Source organism: Lycorma delicatula, chromosome 2 (genome assembly GCF_047948215.1).
Source record: "Lycorma delicatula isolate Av1 chromosome 2, ASM4794821v1, whole genome shotgun sequence".
Lineage (NCBI taxonomy): Eukaryota > Metazoa > Arthropoda > Insecta > Hemiptera > Fulgoridae > Lycorma > Lycorma delicatula.
Genome location: NC_134456.1, coordinates 37,198,975 through 37,220,027, shown reverse-complemented (window position 1 = coordinate 37,220,027; position 21,053 = coordinate 37,198,975). Strand labels below are relative to the sequence as shown.

At 31.0% G+C, this 21,053-nt stretch overlaps 2 protein-coding genes across 2 annotated transcripts in view; one reads left to right on the top strand and one right to left on the bottom strand.

Moving 5' to 3' along the window:
- The window catches only part of LOC142319867 (uncharacterized), a 43,498-nt gene that overhangs the window by 2,131 nt on the left and 20,314 nt on the right, over window positions 1-21,053 (top strand). Inside the window, exons 2-6 of the mRNA XM_075357541.1 lie at window positions 5,722-5,829; window positions 8,707-8,947; window positions 13,471-13,678; window positions 15,245-15,490; window positions 15,595-15,786. Of these exons, the coding sequence (XP_075213656.1) occupies window positions 5,722-5,829; window positions 8,707-8,947; window positions 13,471-13,678; window positions 15,245-15,490; window positions 15,595-15,786 (995 nt within the window). The remainder of the gene's footprint in view (window positions 1-5,721; window positions 5,830-8,706; window positions 8,948-13,470; window positions 13,679-15,244; window positions 15,491-15,594; window positions 15,787-21,053) is intronic.
- LOC142319866 (uncharacterized) overlaps window positions 17,148-21,053 on the bottom strand; it is a 90,572-nt gene continuing 86,666 nt past the window's right edge. The window contains exon 8 of the mRNA XM_075357540.1: window positions 17,148-17,345. The gene's annotated coding sequence lies outside the window, so the exon portion shown is untranslated. The remainder of the gene's footprint in view (window positions 17,346-21,053) is intronic.

The window sequence follows — 21,053 nt, the reverse complement described above, 5'->3', positions numbered from 1 at the left end:
TGAGGGAAGTTTTGTAGTATGTAAAAAATGACAAATTTGAATCCAGAATTTTGTGGATGAAAAATAGAAATGCTACCACTACATCATGGAGATTGGCATTATAGTAACACATACGTAATGAAATAAATGGATAGATAATCTGATGATATTTGATAAAAAATGTTTCAATGCAGGGATACTCATTTTTAAAATAAAATGTATTAAAATAATTTGTGTTATTTAGAAAAAAAAAATATCCATAATTAGAGTGTATGTTATTGCAAAATATTTTTACACTTTATCCATCATGGATATTACGGTCGGCCATCATAGTAAACACCAGATTTCAAATGACAGGTTTTCTGAATTTTATTCAAATTTGTATATAGCATTGGAAGTATGCTATTAATAGAATGTGTGCAGTTTCATTAATGATTGTATTGTATTAGTATCCTGATTACCATGTCACAAACGACAGTTAAGGTCACTTTTTGAGTATATCAAATATGATTTTATTGTCAGAAGTTACTGTTCGTGACAGAGCTAATAATTATTACAATATTTTGACTAGATTGCAACTTAAAATATGATTAGATTTTATAAGTAAGTACTGCTTTGATATATAGTATGTATTTAAAAAATATCTTATCTAACTTAAAATTAATTACTCCACAAAATGTAATTATGTAGTAATAAAATTTAAGATTTAATCTAATGTAATTAATGATGCAAAGTTTCTTATAAGGAAAGTATTAATGGCCAAATTATTTTACTGAAATTAATATTAAGATTCATATTATTGCACTGTTCTGTTAAATTATATTATTATAAACCACTAGTACAGAATATTGAAATACGACAAATTTTACCAGTTCTTGTTATTTTAGTATTTTTAATATGGAGTTTAATTTATATTTCAATCATGATGAGAATGCAGGATCCCATGAAAATACTTTAATGTTAAAATTAAGTTAAGATATGTCTTATTCCAATATTTTGTACAAGATGTGTATATTAATATAACTTCAAATATAATTTAAAATTTCAAAATAACAATCCAAAATATTATTAATCCTACATTATTAGTTCCTTGGAAAGTGGATCTAATCATGTCTCAAGAATATTTGGGATATCTTAAGGAGTAGCAAAATGGAGAATTTAATGGCTAAAATATATTCAGAAAGTGAATCATTAATAATAACTTAATATTTTATATAAGTGTAAACATGTTCATGTTGATCTTTATTGGATGAAATTCCATTCATTGAAGCTAAGTTTACTAAACATCTTTTAGAATGCAGATTAAGTTTACATGTTTTAAGGATGATCTGTTTAAATTGGTAGGCCTGTATAATATAACTTTAACATCTGACTAATAATTTTAATCGGTCATTACTTGGTTGACGAAGTAGCGCGACGATAATGAGAGTTATAGTTTTTAATAACTGATTATGAATCTATAGGATTTGAAAAGGCCTTATTAGATTTAACGTAAGATCAATCTTGCTTTATATGTGTGTATTTAGTGGTTTATAAATACTAATTATAATTCAACACACAGGATAACATGTTTAAAAAAAATTAATATGCTAGTACGTATATGTATATACAGTAAAATCGTGCTAATACGGACCGATCTTTATGAGTCGAAAAGAAGTTTCTGAAAACACACATTTGAAGGAAAAAGAGAGTACACTTTTTAAAGTTCCAATAAGATGACTAATTACTTAACATATGAGATTTCATATCTAATAACAGTCGTAAACATCCTACTGACATGTCGTTTTATTTTACTTAACATATAACTTATTTTAATTATAATCACGTATAACAATATATGCACGGATACAGATTCATAGTTTTAAATAATCCCTGTTGATGGAGAAATTACTCTGAAAGAGCTTGATTAATACATTAAAAAAATTGTTGGTAAGTGGAATATATTTCAACTTACCAACAAATTACTTTTGTTTACGACTTGGCCTACGCGACATTACTGTAGTGCACTATGCTACTCTGTTTTGACGGATGTGAGTCATTAGCCAAAATAAACAATTCACATTTGTTATTACCACTCTTATATTAACTCACTCTTGGACTATGTATGTGAGATTCATGGTACGGAACATTTCAGTCAAATTTTGAAGGACTTCCGCGTAACCATTCGCTCTGAAATTTTGCATTCAGGTTTGCTCCGGATAACAGATTTTAGTAACATTTCCAAGTCGCTAAGATGCCCCTAAGTTGCTAAGTGAAAAAATGTCCCTTGAACTTAAGTAACCTCGTTTAAATACACTTTTCTTAGTGAAAGAATATCCATGTTTGCAATATTGTCGTTTCAACTGATTAAATTAAACGAAAATATTTATTCTACGCTGAGGTAAAAATTCAAATAACCGTTACATTCGATATTTATGAGTATATACACTAATGTTTTAAGATATATGAACTTTTAAAGCTGCCTACTCTTGTCTGCGGTATTGGAAATTGGAGTCATGAAAACTTCGAAAGTCGCTCAAACCTGTGCGCTAGCGCAGCTGAAAAGTATAAACTTATGAAGACTAAAAAGTAGAATATAAAAAATATATTTAAAAAATTTAAAAAACCACTTATTAAATGCACTAAAAAATAGAAAATAAGAAATATGTAAAAAAATTGTAAAACACCACTCTAAATTAAACGCGCTAAAAGGTAAAAATAATTTTAAGAGGGTATCTCAGAATGGATTTGACAACAACCTTTGATGGTGATATGCAAGATTATGGGAAAGTGATAAAAAATTAAAAATTTGATGTTACTGCCACTTTTTTTATATGCGTGATGAATGGCCTGAAGAGTGGGGAGCAAAGTTTTGTACTTTGACATGAGCTCCCCACTCTTTAGGCCATTCATCACCCATATAAAAAATTTGGCGAAAATATCAAATCTCTAATTTGAAGCTATGACTTTCACATAATCTTACATATTACTATCAAACCTTGTTGTCATATCCATTCTGAGATACCACCCTAAAATTATTTTTTACCTTTTAATGCGTTTAATTTAAGTGTTGTTTTAAAAATTCATTTTACATATTTTTTATATTTACTCGTACACTGGTTTTCAATAATTTTAGATCTCAGTTAAATTTGATCGTTCGTAATCGTAGTTTCATTATATATACGTTATAGTACATACAATACGGTTAAATTGGTATCGCGTTTTTGTTTGTTCATTTAATCATTATTCTTGCATGCCTGCGTGTTTTGATTTTTTGATAGTTCCCTTTAAAGGAATCTTGATAGTTTGCTATGTAGGTGGTGCAGCGGGGATATTATTTGGCAGTGTAGCAATTAAGTGGTTTTCGGTAAACCGCTGTCAGTCTTTCCACTAATAATACCTTTTATCTTACTTGTACATTTACTTAATTCTGAAATAATTGCTGTGAGCCAGCCAACTTGATCAGACAAAATCTGAACAAACTGCTTTAATTCACTGCAGGTTCTACACTGTTTATTACTTGCATTTGCAGAGGCTTGGCTTGATGTAGCAGCAGCAAAGACATCTGATTTAACTAGCGTCTGGGAGTTCAGTGTCTTTTTGTATTCTTTTCGTGCAGCCGGAAACAATAATTTCTGCTCGGTACAAATTTTGAGAATCTTTTTCCCTTCTTTAAAAATCTGGCAATCTTTGGAACGAGCAGAATGCGATCCTTTGCAGTTAATACATTTTTCTTCTTCCTCACAGTCAGTATCTTTGTGGCCTTCTTTTGCACATCTAGCAGATATTGCGGTGTTTGTGCAAGAAGTTGTGGTACCTTTGACAGTGGAAACATCATCGTGAATTAAAGATGAATGGAATGTTGTACTCTAACCAACAAGTATACTACTTTAATTTTCTACACTGGTGTGGGAAAGTTGAGGGTTAAAATAAGGAAAGGATTAGGTTCTTGCATCTCACTCTGACGTTTCATTATTCTTCTTCTATAACACCTTGGGGATGAAGCTTTTCACAATTTCGCTAACATCCATCTCAAGAAGATCCCAGCAAAAAATTATTCCCCAACAATCCGCACTTATACCATCCATATTGGTTAGACATAAGAGTGATCGACTCTGCTCATCACTGAAAGTCTCTATTAGTATTGATCAGTCTCTCAGTTTTCTTACTTTATAGGGGGATCCTCTTGAACCAGTTACTACCTTATTGATCAGGAAAGGTAAGATCTTATGAAGGGAGCCACTTTCTGATTGTTGCGTAGAACTACAAATCTGAGATTTGCATATTGCAGATGTGTTTTGTCACCATTTAAATTATTATTTATCTTGGGACAATTATAGTCATCAGACAAAGCTGATTGAGGTCCTTTCACAAGATTAATATTGGTGGCTTTTTAAGATGGATCACCAACCATCACAGGGTTTATCCGTGGAGTACCCATCTTGGTCCTATGAATACCGAGAAAATACAGAACCACCTCTGCAGATCCTATGCGCACAGAGCCCAGAGCCAAACACAATGAGGCTCATCCAGTCCAAGACCCAGCACACAGAGCCATCCATCCACTCACTGGCACAACATCCTCTACCCTGGGCCATGTCTGCACCCCACAAGATGTCGCACCGAGGGCAAATGTAATAAGAAACAGTGCAGGATGCAATTGTGCAAGGGTTCACACTGCAATCAGTGCAGCACACGTGCACAGAGAATAGCGTTCTACAGCACTGTGTATAGTGAGAAGAAAATCTGCTGAGGCTAGAGCTGTGTGAACACCAATCCCCAAAGTCTTAAAAAATAAGACTTCCATCAGGAATGAAAGTCCTGGGAAAACTTTGTGATATACTCTGTATAGTAATGCATAAAGTATAAATACTGCACATTAAGTGTCAAATTATTTGCACAATGCATCCTATTGTTTAACTCTCTTACATCTGTTACTTTCTACATTTTCTGTAAAATTCATTCAGAAAGTAAGTGATAAATAATAACTTAATATTTTATATAAGTGTAAATTTCTTCATGCAACCTTTACTGGACTAAATTAACTAATTTCAGTTCCTTTAAATTAAATCCCTACCAATGCTTTTTTCTAAAAATAAGATTTTGAAAGAAACCTTTTTTCCACAGTTTCTCTTAAATTCTTTCAATTTCATAATTTATCAGATGTTTAATTTCCATCATTGTCTAAAACATCACAGTTCAAAAGCCTCCTTTTAAACCAGAAAAGTTTTTCCTTTTTTTATTTACTATTGTCCATTTTGTAAGCACTATATTTCATATAAATACATACCTTGGTGAATTTTTTTATTGCTCAATCCATGTTTGATATCAGCATAACTCTTTTCTCTATGAAAATTTTCTTTAATTTTATAGGACTGATTTTTCTCTAGCTTGTTTCATCCATCCTTTATAATTTTATTTTCCTAAATAACAATATTTTTCTATTTCTGAATACATTTTCTCCTAACACTATATCTATTTACATAATCTTTTCTATCATATTTCATTTATTCTCATTTGTTTTTAAATACAAATTCTTCTCCCAATGGAAGACCTCTGTCTTCCATCTGAAGAACAGACAGGCAGCCAGAAGTCTTAACATCATGTGGGAAGGAACCCAGCTTTTGCACTGTGGAACTCCCAAGCTATCTTGGAGTCACCTTGGACTGCACTCTCACATACAAAAAACATTGTTTGAACACTAAGAACAAATATTCTTATCTAATAAGAGTAAATATTCTCTCTTTAATAACAATTTTGTAGCTGCAAGGAACAACGTAGTGTGGAAGCTGACTGGAACAACCTGGCCTCAGCCACTCAGCAGCAGAGTATACCCGTCCAGTACAGTACAGATCTTGCCATACCAAAAAAGTAGATGTGTCATTGAATGAAACATGCCGCATCATAACAGGATGCTTACAACCTACACTTCTCGAAAAGCTGTATTTTTGCCTAACATGCATCACCTGATATCCGATGCAAAGTAGCAGCTCATAAGGAGAAGTTCAAAGCTTTAACAACACCCCAAGCTATCCTTTGTACGGCTTTGAATTAGCACAACCATGGCTTAGTTCAAGAAAGAATTTCTTGATGACTACTCAGGAATACCCAAACAAGCAAGATGATTTTTTTTTTTTTAGTCACTGGAACCACAGTTAGATATTGCTTCAGAGAATAAGATAAAATAGTAATTTTTTAGCATGTGAAAATGCAATGCCTGACCAGGGTTCAAATCTGGGACCTCAAAACTGGAATGAAAGGCCAAGACATTACCATTCATGACACAGAGGCTGGCGAGCAAGCAAGACTTATCTTGTGGCATGCAAGGGCACCCAATGGAGAACCTCCCAGTGAACAACTTCTCCCAGGACACAAAGAGGACTGAATAACTTGGAAATCTCTGAATCGGCTGGGTTGAAGTGGAAACAAGATGCAAGACAAACTTAGAGAAGTGGGGTTTCATTGTGGACTCTATTGTGTGTGACTTTGATGATACACAGCCTGTAGCTCATTTGCTGCAGACTTAATATCAGTATGACCAATAAATTATCTTTGATCCATCTTTGCTTCAGTGTCATCTTTACCCAGCCAAGTGCACCCAGAAGGACTGCTTGAGGTGACAAAAGAGTCCACTATTGTTTAAGTGGCTTGTGAACTGTGATGTGCTTACATCTGTATTATAGTTTTGATTGATTTAAATCTTCCTATGAGACCCATTGGGCTGGTCTAGTGGTTAACTTGTCATCGCAAATCGAGTCCACTATTGTTTAAGTGGCTTGTGAACTGTGATGTGCTTATATCTGTATTATAGTTTTGATTGATTTAAATCTTCCTATGAGACCCACTGGGCTGGTCTAGTGGTTAACTTGTCGTTGCAAATCAGCTGACTTTGAAGTCTAGTGTTCTAAGGTTCAAATACTAGTAAAGGCAGTTATATTTATATGGATTTGAATACTAAATTGTGGTTACTGGTGTTCTTTGGTGTTTGGGTTTCAATTAACCACACATCTCAGGAATGGTTGACCTGAGGCTGTATAATACTACACTTAATTTACATTCCTACATATCATCCTCATTCGTCCTGTGAATACCTTATGGTGGTTTCAGAGGCTAAACAGAAAAAGAGAGAAACCTTCCTGTGAACTTTTATATATATTTATTTATTTTGATTTAGTTTAAAGTAATTTTAATGTTTATTTAATAATATTGCCCATTTTAATAGTAATTTTTTATATGCCTCTGATAAGTTAATAATATTAATAACTTATTTCAAATTCTTGAGCCATTCATTGTAACCCTTTTTGCAGACAAGACAATTTACCTATATTTAAAGGTAATTATTTAAAAGGAATTAAAAATTCTATGACATCAGTTAAAATATTTATTCACTGAATGTATTGTAACCATCTAATTTTAAACATGGATAAAACCATTACATTGTGCTTTTAAGATGTAACATAGCTCATTAAGTGGATGAAACTCCCATTAATAATAACAATAGTATTTCTGTTGCCCATAAAGTGAAATTTCTGAGTGTTTTATTACATGACAAATTCTCTTGTGATAATTAAATTGATTTCATTTGTAACAAAATAAAGCCTCTGCCCTAAAGTGAGTCAATAAAACATCACCTCTCATCATTATTAAATATTTATTATAACTAAGCATATTCTCAAATAAAATATAATGTCACTCTTGGGGCTCCCTCAAAAAATGAATTTCTAAGATACAAGAATGAGATGTCTTTTAATTATCTGCTACCCATTAAGAATGAATCATATATACCGATAATTAGAAAATTTAATATGTCTAATTATTCTTGTGTTTGTATTTATAATGTGCAACTTTTGCTAAAAAGAAAGATCACTTATTTAAAAAAAATAACAATATTCACCTATACCAAACCAGACACTGAACTATTTTAATAAAACTCGAATACTTCTTATGATATTATGCTTGTTACCACATTTAATAAATTATTAAACCATTTAAAAATTTATTTAAAATTGTCTATTATGGATATAATATTACTATGTCAATGAATTTTGAAAAAAATTGATTTATCTGTATTCTGTTCAATGTTTACAAATAAATATGTGCTCAAAATAATTTTCAATTGTAACTTCTAATTGTGAATAATTATTTTGAAGTAATTATTTATATCTGATGTATTTATTTAATATTATTTCATAATTAATATGAATTTTAATCACATCTACTTTTTTTTATCTTATAACAATTTGTTTTTATATTTATAACGTACTTATAATGAGATGATCTAGCTATTCAATGTATTATTATACAAACCAATCAAGGTTAAAAATTTGTTTAAAATAAAATATTATTTTGGAGTTACACTTAATTATCAAATGTATCCTTTAAAATATAAAGTTACTATTGAATGGATAAGGACTCTTGTTTTAATGCTAAAACACATCTTCCTTTCATAAGAAATAATAAAGATTCATTAATAAAAAGTAATCAAAATTTAATTCTTCAGAAAAGAAAAGTATTTAAAGTAAACCTAAAATGATTGATTTCATTGAGAAAAAACAGATTTATAAATTAGTAATTGACAACCCTAACAAAGAGATGGAAAATGTTAAACTCTAAATTCAAGAAAGTAAAACTTACAGATAAAAATATCAACTGATAATGGTCTCTCTTACTTAATGAAAAAAGATTTTGAATTATTTCTTGCAAATTTAATGATTTTGAATCACAAGTACTGTAATTTATTTTATTTAGGTGTCAGAAGATTGTGTTCATATACTTTACAATGCAGTTATTTAGCTGTTACTTAGGTTACAAAAGATGTGGACAAAAAGAAATGTTACCACTAAAGTATCATTTAGTTCGCCCATGTAGCACTTCAAGCATGGATTTACTTGCATCTGCAAATCTCTATTCACTGAACAGCTGTAAGATATTTGCTCAAAAAAACAATGGATTGGCCTTCAGCTTCTTAAATAAAGGTAATCTTTTGCTTGTAAAGACAAACTGCTTTTATTTGATTTTTATAAACATTTAGAATTGAATTAATGTTGCACAACTTTCAAAATATCAGTAAGTGATAACAAAAATCTATAAATAAAGAAACATTTTGTATTTACATTGCTCAGAAAACAGTTTTTACATGAATTTTTTGTGTTTCATATAAATTTGAAACAATTTTCTTTATATTTATGGATATTGTAAATAGAAAGTATTAATAAAACGAACATTTGACTCCTTTTTTCTCTTTATCTTACGTCCAGTCACTGTATAAGAGTCCTGGAAAACCAATTTATAAATTTAAGATGAACTTGAATTAAAAAATTTTAACAAAAAAAATAAAGTGTAATTATAAAACAGCTTCTCCTTAAAAATCTTTTTAAAATTCTTAAAAAGACTACACTCCTCTGGATGAAACAGTTTTATGGTTGATTTGCTCACCAAGGGTGAATTTTAACAAGATTTCAGTAGAAAACAATTCAAGCAAATAAATATTAGACCAACCTTCTCTGGAAACTTTTTTTTTTTAATTTTTATTAGGGTTCTCTTCTAGGAAATAAATAAGAACCCAGAGGTATTTTGAGTAATTTTGCTAAAATTACTCAATTTTATTATTGGGATAAAATTTAACAATCTTTCATCAAATAACAGTTTTCAATTTATTATTTGTAGTGGTTTTACTATGATAATCATAAATATTTTTTTATTCTTTCCAAAGGCAAATTCTTCACTGCTGACATCGCTATTACACAAGCATGCAAAATTTGGGTTGTGGAATGTTTTTTAACTTTTGATAATTGATTCCTATGTATTTTTTAGTACTGAATCTGAAGATAACCTTCATTTTTTTTCCATTTCATCAGGAGTTAATGCAAATCACAAATTTCAAAATTTGTAATAAGGTTGAAAAATTGCCAAATTGTGATATTATAAACTAGACAAAAAATGAGTTTTTTTTTATAATAAATTAATATAATATATGCACTTTTTGGTTTATACTATAAACCTCTTCTTATAGCTAAACAGTTGAATAGTCTGAAGAGATTGGCAAGGATGGTTTAATTTGAAGGTGACGAGATGGGAGAGCTTGGCCGATAGGTTATGACAAGTAAAATGGCAGCTATCTGTGCCATTCATGCACTGTGGAACTACTATCAGTGCTGTTTCAACCAGCAGCATTCTTAAATTGAGTTTTTTCCGTCCTCTGTGATCAAACAAGATTTTTTCAGTGGAAAATATATTTTCAGGCCATAGCAAACTTTCCATTTTCAAAATGGCTTCAAGGGGCCGCAAAAATTCTGCAAATTCTTTTTGTCTCATTTGTGGTGAGTTGATGGTGTAAAGGCAAACAAGAAATATAACAAGTTTTGTTCAACAAGTGCACCTCACATATTTCGAAGTGAAACTAGGAAATCAAGAAAAAACTTGGGCACCCCAATATGTTTGAGTACACATGTGTTGAAGGACTTAGACAGTGTCAAAGAATGAACAAGAAGCGTTCAGATTTGGAGTTCCAATGGTATGGCGTGAACCACGCCGCAATATTGTTACTTTTTTTCAACTGATGTTCATGATTTCAATTTGAAGAATAAAAAAAGAATCGTCTATCCAAATATGCCATCCACCTTACGCTTGGTTCCTCATGGTCCAGACATACCAGTGCCAGTTCCACCAGAAAGTTTAAACTGAAATAGACGGTTCCGCAAGTGATTTAAATGAAAATAACATCGAGGAGTATGAACCTGGAGATAGCTGTGCCCAGAACTTTATTCACAGTCTGAACTAAACGATTTAGTTTGAGACTTACATCTGACCCAAAGAAAATTCAGAATTGCTTAGTTCAAGGCTTAAAAAAAGAACCTGCTACCAGCTGGCCCCTCATTTTCCTGGTTCACGTACATAGAAAAGGATTTTCTTCCATATTTTTCAGAAGAAGAAGAAGAATTAGTCTTCTGCAATGAGTAAGTGGGCCTTTTGACTCTGTTTAACATTCCCTACAGAAGTACCGGTTGGAGACTGTACATAGATTTGTCCAAAAGAAGACTCAAAATTGTCCTTCTTTACAATGGAAATATCAATCTGTCAATAATCGGACAGTCTATCCATTTAAAATATGGTTCCGATAATTTTTTAGTTAAAAAATATTTCAATAAAATTAAATATGACAATCATAAGTGGATTATGTGTGGCGATCTCAAAATAATATTGATGCTCCTAGGTCATCCCAACCCCTGTAGGGGAAGACACCTTGTGATGATTCCGGTTGCCACACACCCCTGCATGTCAAGTTAGGCTTGACGAAGCAATTTGTCAAATCCTTACAAAAAGAAGGTAAATGTTTTAAACACATCTGTGACAAATTTCCAGTCTTATCAATCACCAAACTAGAAGAGGGTGTCTTTATTAGTCCTGACATTAGAAAACCTCTCAAAGATGGTAATTTTGAGAAACAAATGAAATTTGCAGAAAAAGAGGCCTGGAGAGCCTTTAAAGGCATAGTAGCCAAGTATCTGGGCAATAAGAAGGATCTGAACCTCAAATTAATCGTTGAGAACATGCTGCAGACGTACAAAAATTTAGGCTGTTCCATGAGCTTGAAGGTTCACTTCCTAAATTCACATGTGGACTATTTTCCTGAAAATCTTGGTGCCATTAGCGAAAAGATAAGTGAGAGATTTTATCATAACATGAAAGAAATGAAAAGGAGGTATTACGGAAAATGGACTACTACGATGATGGCTGACTATTGCTGGATGTTACACCGAGATGAACCCTATAGAAAACATAGAAGGAAAAGCATGAAGCAGAGTATAAGCCGCCCAAAGAAACTTTGAACGTGGAATAAAACTGTAACTATTTTACATACTTCATCATTATGGGTGGATGAAGAGGGGCAGTGGTTTCCAAAGGTATGACATACCTCATAGAAATTAATTAAATAAATAAATATAAATTAATTTAAAAATGCACTACAATGAAAATTAGGTTTATTTTGTAAAAATTTTATTAGAAATTAAAGGGTCAATGATTCACCCCTCCCCTGACAATTTTTCAGACCACTCAACTGTTTAGTTGTAAGAATGCAATATTAATTTATTATAAAAAATAAAGTTTTATTATATTTTATTTTATCATCATTTTAGCAATTTTTCACTTTACAGATTTCAAAATTTGTAATATGCAAAAAATCCTGATGTGATGAAAAAAATGAAGGTTATTTTCAAATTCAGCACTAAAAATTGCATAAAAATCAATTATCAAAAACTAAAAAAACAACTATCGCAAGCTTGTGTTATTTGTTTTAATATGTTTGTGTGCAGTTTATATTAATTTATTACATATGACTTTATTATGTACTCTTCATCCCCTCATGATTTGGAACAGTGTATTATATACAATGTTTCCCAACAGAAAATGGAATATTAACTTTTTATTTTTATTATATGGTCCAATGTCTCAATGTTATATACGTAATACAACGGTAATTTTTGCTTTTTTCTGAGAGTAATAATGTTCACTGTACAGTCAGTCACTGTAGTGAATAAAGTGAAGGTTTCACAGCATGGCTGTTTTATCAATTACATTTAGGTGGACTTGCCTTGTCATGCTGATGAGCAGCAATATACAGTAAGCAAATATACAAGAAAGTTATGGCAAACAATTCACTTCTCACTAATATGCCTGCATGGGGATGCCTTTTTTTGAGAATGGCTCTGCTGTTTTTGGGAGTGAGTTGTGAATCATCTCAGCACTAAAAAACAAGATGGAATACACTTCAATTTGAAAAAAAATTATTTATCTGGATTTTGTATTAGCATTTTAATAAAGTTGGTTTTACTTTTTGTGAATGCTATAGTTTTTTGTTGTTGTTATTCTCCTATAAATTTTTACAAAGAAAAATAAACTTTACAATAAAATCGTTGCGGTTTCGCTATCTTTATGAAGACTAAAGGGAGCATGCAACAAGGGAGGCATCAGCCGACAACCTAGTAAACCTCTAGAATACCCACTCTTATGTTATATGGTTGGTTCGTTAGCGATGAACGATTATACACTAGTGTTTATTTCAGTAATATCTTTTGTAAAAAAAGCTTTAGTGTGTCTTCAGGCAGCCACTAAGCATCGCAACATGAAACAATCCGTTAAATATAGAAATCTGTTGATCCCATTTTTGCAAATTCTGCTGGATATTACAATTTTTTTGGCCTCCACAATAATTGGTACAGTTTCTTACTAAACTGTATTTTTATTAAAATAGTAAATTTAATTTTTTTACGTTTTTTTAATGATTTACATATATTTATATTTTTCTAAATATTTTCAAAAACATTTATAATTTTTATTCAATTCTTAAAGATACATATGCTACTCTCGTATATTTATGACGTATCAGCATTAATAAATTAAAATTTAAGTGATGGTCATGTAACAAATAAGATTTGGTTACCGAGATAAATAGGGATAAAATTAATAATCTCCACCATGTACTGATTTTTATCAGTCAGCAAATGATCTAAGGATAAATTAATTATGTATACTATGTTTTTATTAAAAAGCAGTATTCTACACCAAGAAAATTATTTTCTTTTTAAAGGTAATAAACAAGCCAGTAATGAAGAACAAGAACCTACATGTCAAGTATTTGACTGTCCTGAATTTGAATCTACATTAGCATTACAACCACCATCTGCTTATTATTACTACAGCCTTTATGCTCACCCAATTCGTAAATATAACATTATTTATGATATTAGCATTTATGATAATAATATTACTTTAATTTACATATATTTCATACTATGCATAGTATAATTATCAGACTGAAATCCTTAACCTCTCAGTACTATACATATATACTCGTATTTCCATAAAAAATATCCAGTTTTTAAAAACCAGTCTTGTTATCCAATTTATTAAATAAACATGAATTCTACCTAAGCAGTAGAATTGTTAGAATCTTTCTTTTTTCTTTATTGTTCTACTCTCAAGGATAATTTATTTTATATTTAAATAAAAAAGGAAACAAATTTAAAAAATTCATACAATTTACTGCTTATGTAAATATTCATTTTAATTTTTAAATAAATAACACTTATTTAATGAGGTAATGGTTGCTTTTTTTTGTCCAGTAATATCGACTCAAGACACTGATTTCTTTTTAAAAGCCTGCTTCTGAAGACTATACAGTAATTGTTATTAACTAGGCCCTGATTTAATTATCTTTTAATAATACAATATATACTAGTGAAAGTTTCAATGAGAAATTGTTTTTATCTAGATCAACTAAGTTTGGGAGTTAAGAGTTAACCTCATATTTCAGTTAATAGGAGGATCAACACTAGATACTGTAAAAGTGCAGCCTCTAATATTCATCAAATTGGTTAATAAAAGTAAAAATTTAAATATTGTAACCATTCACACCATACTATTCCAAAACTGTTCAATGTTCCAGACCATTAAAAAAACCAGTAATGTTAAAGATTGTTAGGTCTCTTACCCCTAACCCACCGAGTTGGTATAATGGTGAATGCGTCTTCACAAATCAGGTGATTTGGAAGTCGAGAGTTCCAGCATTCAAGTCCTAGTAAAGGCAGTTACTTTAATATGGATTTGAATATTAGATCGTGGATACCAGTGTACTTTGGTGGTTGGGTTTCAATTAACCATACATCCCAAAATGGTCGACCTGAGACTACAAGAATACACTTCACTTACACTCATACATATCATCCTCATTCATTCTCTGAAGTAATGAAAAACTGCTGCATAACTGAGAAAATTTAATATCATACAGATTCATATGCAGCAACCACAACATGGCACGCATCAGAGCTCCAGATTCATCATCTACCAAGTTCAGAGGTTATTTACTTCCTCATCAATGCGCACGTATCTAAATCACGGTTTTCTGCACTGACAGGAAGAACGCCAATAGCTTGCGCGACTTGTGAAGCGAGTGCAGAAAATCTCCCAATGCGCCGATGACGATAGGTACTATTATAATCTCTCCTGGGTGCAGACCTCCCTGACCTAATCCGTCAAATCCCTGTACTTTTACAGTTTCTCGGCATGTTTCTTCAGGATCTTAGAGGCCAGTGGTATCGTCACGTTGATGATCCAGATGATGTTTAGTTTATCCTGATTTTTAGTTACAACAATCTGGACGATTGTGGGTCACTGCCTTATCCGTGAGGACCGCACGATCGTAATAGATCTTATGTTTGTTATTAGAATATTTTTAATTTTAAAACTCAAATAAGAAATAAACATATTCTTTTCACGGTTTTTGCAGCCAGTATAAATGTTAGCTGCATACCAGGAATAGGTATTTTCACATTTCATTTTGAAAAAATGAATTACACTCAAGCAGAAATTGCTTGTTTAGAAGATGGTGGATTATTGGCTTCCACAATAACAGAACAAAAAACAAGGCAACTTGCTACATTAATGATGAGTTTTGATGAATATAAGAAAAATATGCAAGCTTATATAGGACTAAATGATATAGAAAATGAAGGCACGTTCATCTCTTCATCAGGTATGTAAAACTAATTAATTAAATTTTATAAGATTAATGTATAACATAATTCCACTCTTCATGTTAATAATTTTCAAAATAAAAGTTTGTTTCTTTATTAATAGGAGAGGTACTGGCATGTTCAATGTATAGAGCATGGGCACCAGGAGAACCACACTCTAAAAATGGTGATGAGGACTGTGTTGTTCTCAACTCACAACAAAAGTGGCAATTGGTAAAATGTAATAAAAAATTACCTTTCATTTGTGAATTATCACCAAATGGGCCATTTCAGTTATGCAGCAATACATCCCAAAGTAAGTATTAATAGCAGATTCTCAAATTAATATTTTACTTTTAAATAAAATTAACATTAAAATACAAAATTTATCTAACTTGTCAAATAGTTCTGAACAAAATAGCCAAAAAGTTTAAATTAATCATTTTTAACAAGGTAAACTTTATTTGGAGGTGATGACTTACGACAGCTTTTATTGTTCTTTTTTTTACATACAAAAGGCACTAGGAAAATTTTTCAACATTACCATTACATTACCAATTCTAAGCAAGCATGCTCACAAGGGAGTATGACAACCTTGAAAGTGGTTATGGGGAAAGTGCAGATAATTTTCTACTCACTCTTATATTAAGTAAATTAATTTTTTGCTACTTATATACTTATTTTAAACTAAAAGTACAGAATGTTTCATAAAATATTATTCTTAAAATTGAAAATATTTTATGAATTTTTTAATAACAAAAATCTAATTTGGGCACTACATACTTTCTTGTACGCCTATTAAATTACATGTACACATTTTTTTTTTAATTAAAAGTACAAAAATGCTATTATTGAATTATTATTTATTGAAAAAGTATTTTTTGCAATCTGAGATAATAATTATTAATAAATCAATATAAATAAATTTAAAAAAAAATGTTAAAATAAATTAAGAAAAAAGAAGAGATGAAGTCAGATTCAAACTGATGTGCCTTCCCCTTGTAAGGTCTAATACTTCAAGAATTAAAATTTTATTAGGCTATAACTTTTGAACCAATGAAAATAAGTACCACTTATGATATATCGTTGAAAAACTTTCAATGAGGACTTATTACTGCAATTGAGAAAAGGTCCAAAATCCATTTTTTTTTTAATTTTGGGCTTTTTTGGACGCTTTTGATACAGTCGATTGCAATCAAAAGGGAAGTGCACTATTAGATATTACAACAATCCTAAATCCAAAATTTCAACATCCTATGGCTAATCTTTTTTGAGTTGTGAAATACATACGTACATGCATACGTACGTACAAACGTCACGCCGAAGCTAGTCAAAATGGATTCAGGGATGGTCGAAATGATATTTGCATTGAAATAGGAAAACCAAAATTTTTCGTGATCACAATACTTCCTTTACTTTATACAAGGAAAAAAATTGATATAAATTTTAATATTTAATAATTAAAAGCAAGTATTTGTTAGACAATAGATATTATTATTCTAAAGTAAGTTTAGATCCATTTCAATAAGCCGTATAAACAGTTGTAAATATCATTCTTAAAACCTCTGACAGATTTAACTTCTTAGTAATGCAGATAAATACATATACTTTTTAACTTCTGAAAGAAACATCTGAGAGGGAATTTTATTAAGTGAGAAAGATGTTAAAAAATAAAATTAAAACAATTTATTAACTATAATACAAACAGTGTTTATTTTTATATTCTAGTACTTAAAAGAGAATGCTTAGAAAATCATAAGAATCATACTGAAATAATGAAACTGAATCCAATGTGCAACCTTCCTTCATTGTATGAAAAAAATATAACAGATATGCTTGCAGAACTCGATAAAAGTTTAAAAGATACCAATAAATCTGCAACAAAATGAAAAAACTGTATCAAATGCATGAAAATTAATGAATATAAGTATATTCAAGTAATGCACATTATTTGGTTTCATCTGGAATGGACAATGTCAATTTGTAAAATACATAAAAATTATTTATAAATATAAATAAATAACATATTAATTTTAAAGAAATGTTTTTGATAAATTTTGCACATTCCTGACCTCTGTGGAGTTTCAAAAGTTCTATGTTTGAATTCCATCCACGCTTCCACAAAAAGTCAATTGTAGTTATAAGCGGGTATCCATTAGCTAATGTAAGTTTTAATGAAAAAATAAATATATTAAAATCAGTAATAATATACAACATTCAGCATGGAGCATAATTCATAACAATTAGCAGTGCAGCATGAATGTGCGTTGTCCCAAATTACATAACCTCTAAACATGGACTACAAAAAAGCTGTAAATTTTTTGCTGTTTCAAAATTCACTTATCAATTCATATTATTCCAAAACTAATATAGGGTGTATTTTTCAATCTACATTTATTAAGTAATTTTATGTGAACTTCAAAAATGATAATGATCATTTCTTTTTGGGAGAGGGGAGGGATTAGTGGCCCTGGTCTTAATCAGTAGAATTTTGTAGCCATTGAACAGGAAAAGAGCAGCGGTTCAGTTTAGTTAGAGCTTACCAATCAGATATGACCAAGCGTATATCTCACTCTATTATGGCACTGGCTCATTCGGTATAATAATAATTTGTATTATTGGTATCTATAATTTTGGACAGTGTACCTTATAAAGTCCTAGCAGATTTAAAGCCAAATTAAATATCGAATTAAAGTTTCATCCTTAAAAAAAAATAGAACAGTGGAAGTTTGCAGTATTTCTGAACAAATATTTCTTACAACACAAAAATATATAGTTTAAGTAAAGCCCATACCAACAGATAATCTTTTACAGATCTGAAAACTGCACTACCATCTCTGACTGCGTGCGTCAAACTAATTCTTATCTTACATTATAAAATTTTAAATCTGTACTTTCTCGATTGGACAACATGTAATAACTGATATTAAAATTTGAGATTTATTAAATAATATTAAACTGTGTTGCAAATAAATATATATGTAAATAGTACTTAAGAAATCCAAATTAATTAATGATGCCTTTTGAAGACTATAGGAACGTTTCTTACATTACAGAACTGTATGTAAGATTACATATTGTATTTAAAACTATAGCAATGCTTAAGAATGTTATACTATACTATACATGATACTGATGAATATATAGCGAACGGTATACCACGATTACTGTACATTGATAATTGACGTTTACAGGATAAAGTAATGGTATGTTTTCTGCTTACCTCCCGGTTAAAGTTTAAATGAAATATAATATGCACAAAGCTTAATAAATAGCACTACGTCATACGATGACACTATGTTGTGTGCCAGCTGTTATCAAAGTCACTATACGCTCTTTTTTCCTGCACAATATATCCCTTCTCTATTCCTCTTTTCCTTCACAATATATCCCTTCTCTATTCCTCGAGTGCTTTCGTAGCTGAGGCGATAAGAAGTAACGTATCACACTTACAAAATATATCAGAAGTCTTATTGGTTGTACGAACACTCCTTACATCATTTTATTTTACATCTCATAAAAAAAAAGATTCATCCGATTTCAAAAGGCTCTATTTTTAAACAAATGAACATATAACCTTACAGTGAATGATAACATACATATTTAAATATAAAATTTTACTTACGATTTTCATAAATGCTCAATACATATGGCCCCCTTCGGACAAACAGCACGTTCACACATAGTTAAAACTCGTCCCACACTCAAGCAATCATGTCTGGTTTCACTGTAGCGTTTGCTGTTATTATGCGATATCGCAGTTCATCCACAGTTGCTTGAAGAAGAGACATAAACAAAGTCCTTCTTCATGAATTCACATTAATTCATACGCCGTTGTTTATTATTTCTGAAGAGGCTTGTACCAATTGAATCCTGTATAATTTGAATAAAATACAGCATCGCAAAACATGCCAGACAGTCATACGAGGAATGTCAGTCACATGAGCAATCAGCAGAGAATCTTCTCCGCTGACACGACGAGATATTGTCCGACACACGAGGTCACCTGTGGACTTCTCTTCATGTAGCCTGTCTCATGAAACTGTTGGTGCCAACAACGAATTCTCTGAGCAAGTAGTGTAAAACTGGGGTACTTCGACGAAAATCATGCTGTACATTTGTCACACCTCACAATTGTTGAAGCGGAGATCGCTGAATGCTTTCTGTTGCGGTTTCGCTATCTTTATGAAGACTAAAGGGAGCATGCAACAAGGAAGGCATCAGCCGACAACCTAGTAAACCTCTAGAATACCCACTCTTATGTTATATGGTTGGTTCGTTAGCGATGAACGATTATACACTAGTATTATTTCAGTAATATCTTTTGTAAAAAAAGCTTTAGTGAGTGTCTTCAGGCAGCCACTAAGCATCGCAACATGAAACAATCCGTTAAATATAGCAATCTGTTGATCCCATTTTTGCAAATTCTGCTGGATATTACAATTTTTTTGGCCTCCACAATAATTGGTACAGTTTCTTACTAAACTGTATTTTTATTAAAATAGTAAATTTAATTTTTTTACGTTTTTTTAATGATTTACATATATTTATATTTTTCTAAATATTTTCAAAAACATTTATAATTTTTATTCAATTCTTAAAGATACATATGCTACTCTCGTATATTTATGACGTATCAGCATTAATAAATTAAAATTTAAGTGATGGTCATGTAACAAATAAGATTTGGTTACCGAGATAAATAGGGATAAATATGTCTTTCAAAAAAAAAAAAATTGAATCATTCTCTACCTACCAATAATAAACGTCATCACAAATAATACTTGTATACCAAATTACGTCTATTTACGATGACGTTTATCAGAAACAAAAAAAAAGAAGGAGAATCCTACTAATGACATTGTCTGCAGGATAAAGCCAGGTCTTCTATCCTTGTTGCCGAAATAGAAAATTGACAGAAAAAAGATAAAAATAAATAAATATATAAACGATTAAGGTATAGCCTAACTTTGGAAATCATCGTGAAAAGCATTAATCAATTTTTACATAGTCCACTGAATATCGGTCCCCATTAAATCTGCAAGTACGTGGCATTCTACCATGAAACAGGTCATGACATAGGTCTTGACTTATTGTTTGGCGTTGTACTTGTCTGTTGAAAGCCAGTACAATATGCGTGTCAGTACATGGCTGAAATATTCGAACCTCAGTTCATTGCCATTATACATTTTCTACACAATTGGGTGTAACAAGTGTTGTTGCTGAATCAGGTATGGATCCTAATACAGTAATCGACTGGTATAATTTCATTAGAGAAGTGTGTGTTACCTATATTGAACAGCACAGGATAGATAGAATTAGGGGAAACAGTATGGTTGTCGAAATCGATGAAATGCTGCTCTTGAGGTGCAAAAATCATGGTGGTCTCATCTACCGACAATAATGGGTTTTCAGTAGCATTTGCCGGGAAAACGGCAAGTGTTTCGTTATGAAAGTCGCTAGAGATCGATTAAAATGCTAAATACCTTTAAAAAGAAGGTTAATTTCAGGACCATAATGTATTCGGATTTCTAATGTGCGCATCAAAACGATGCACTGTAATCGAAACGGTTTCACCACTGT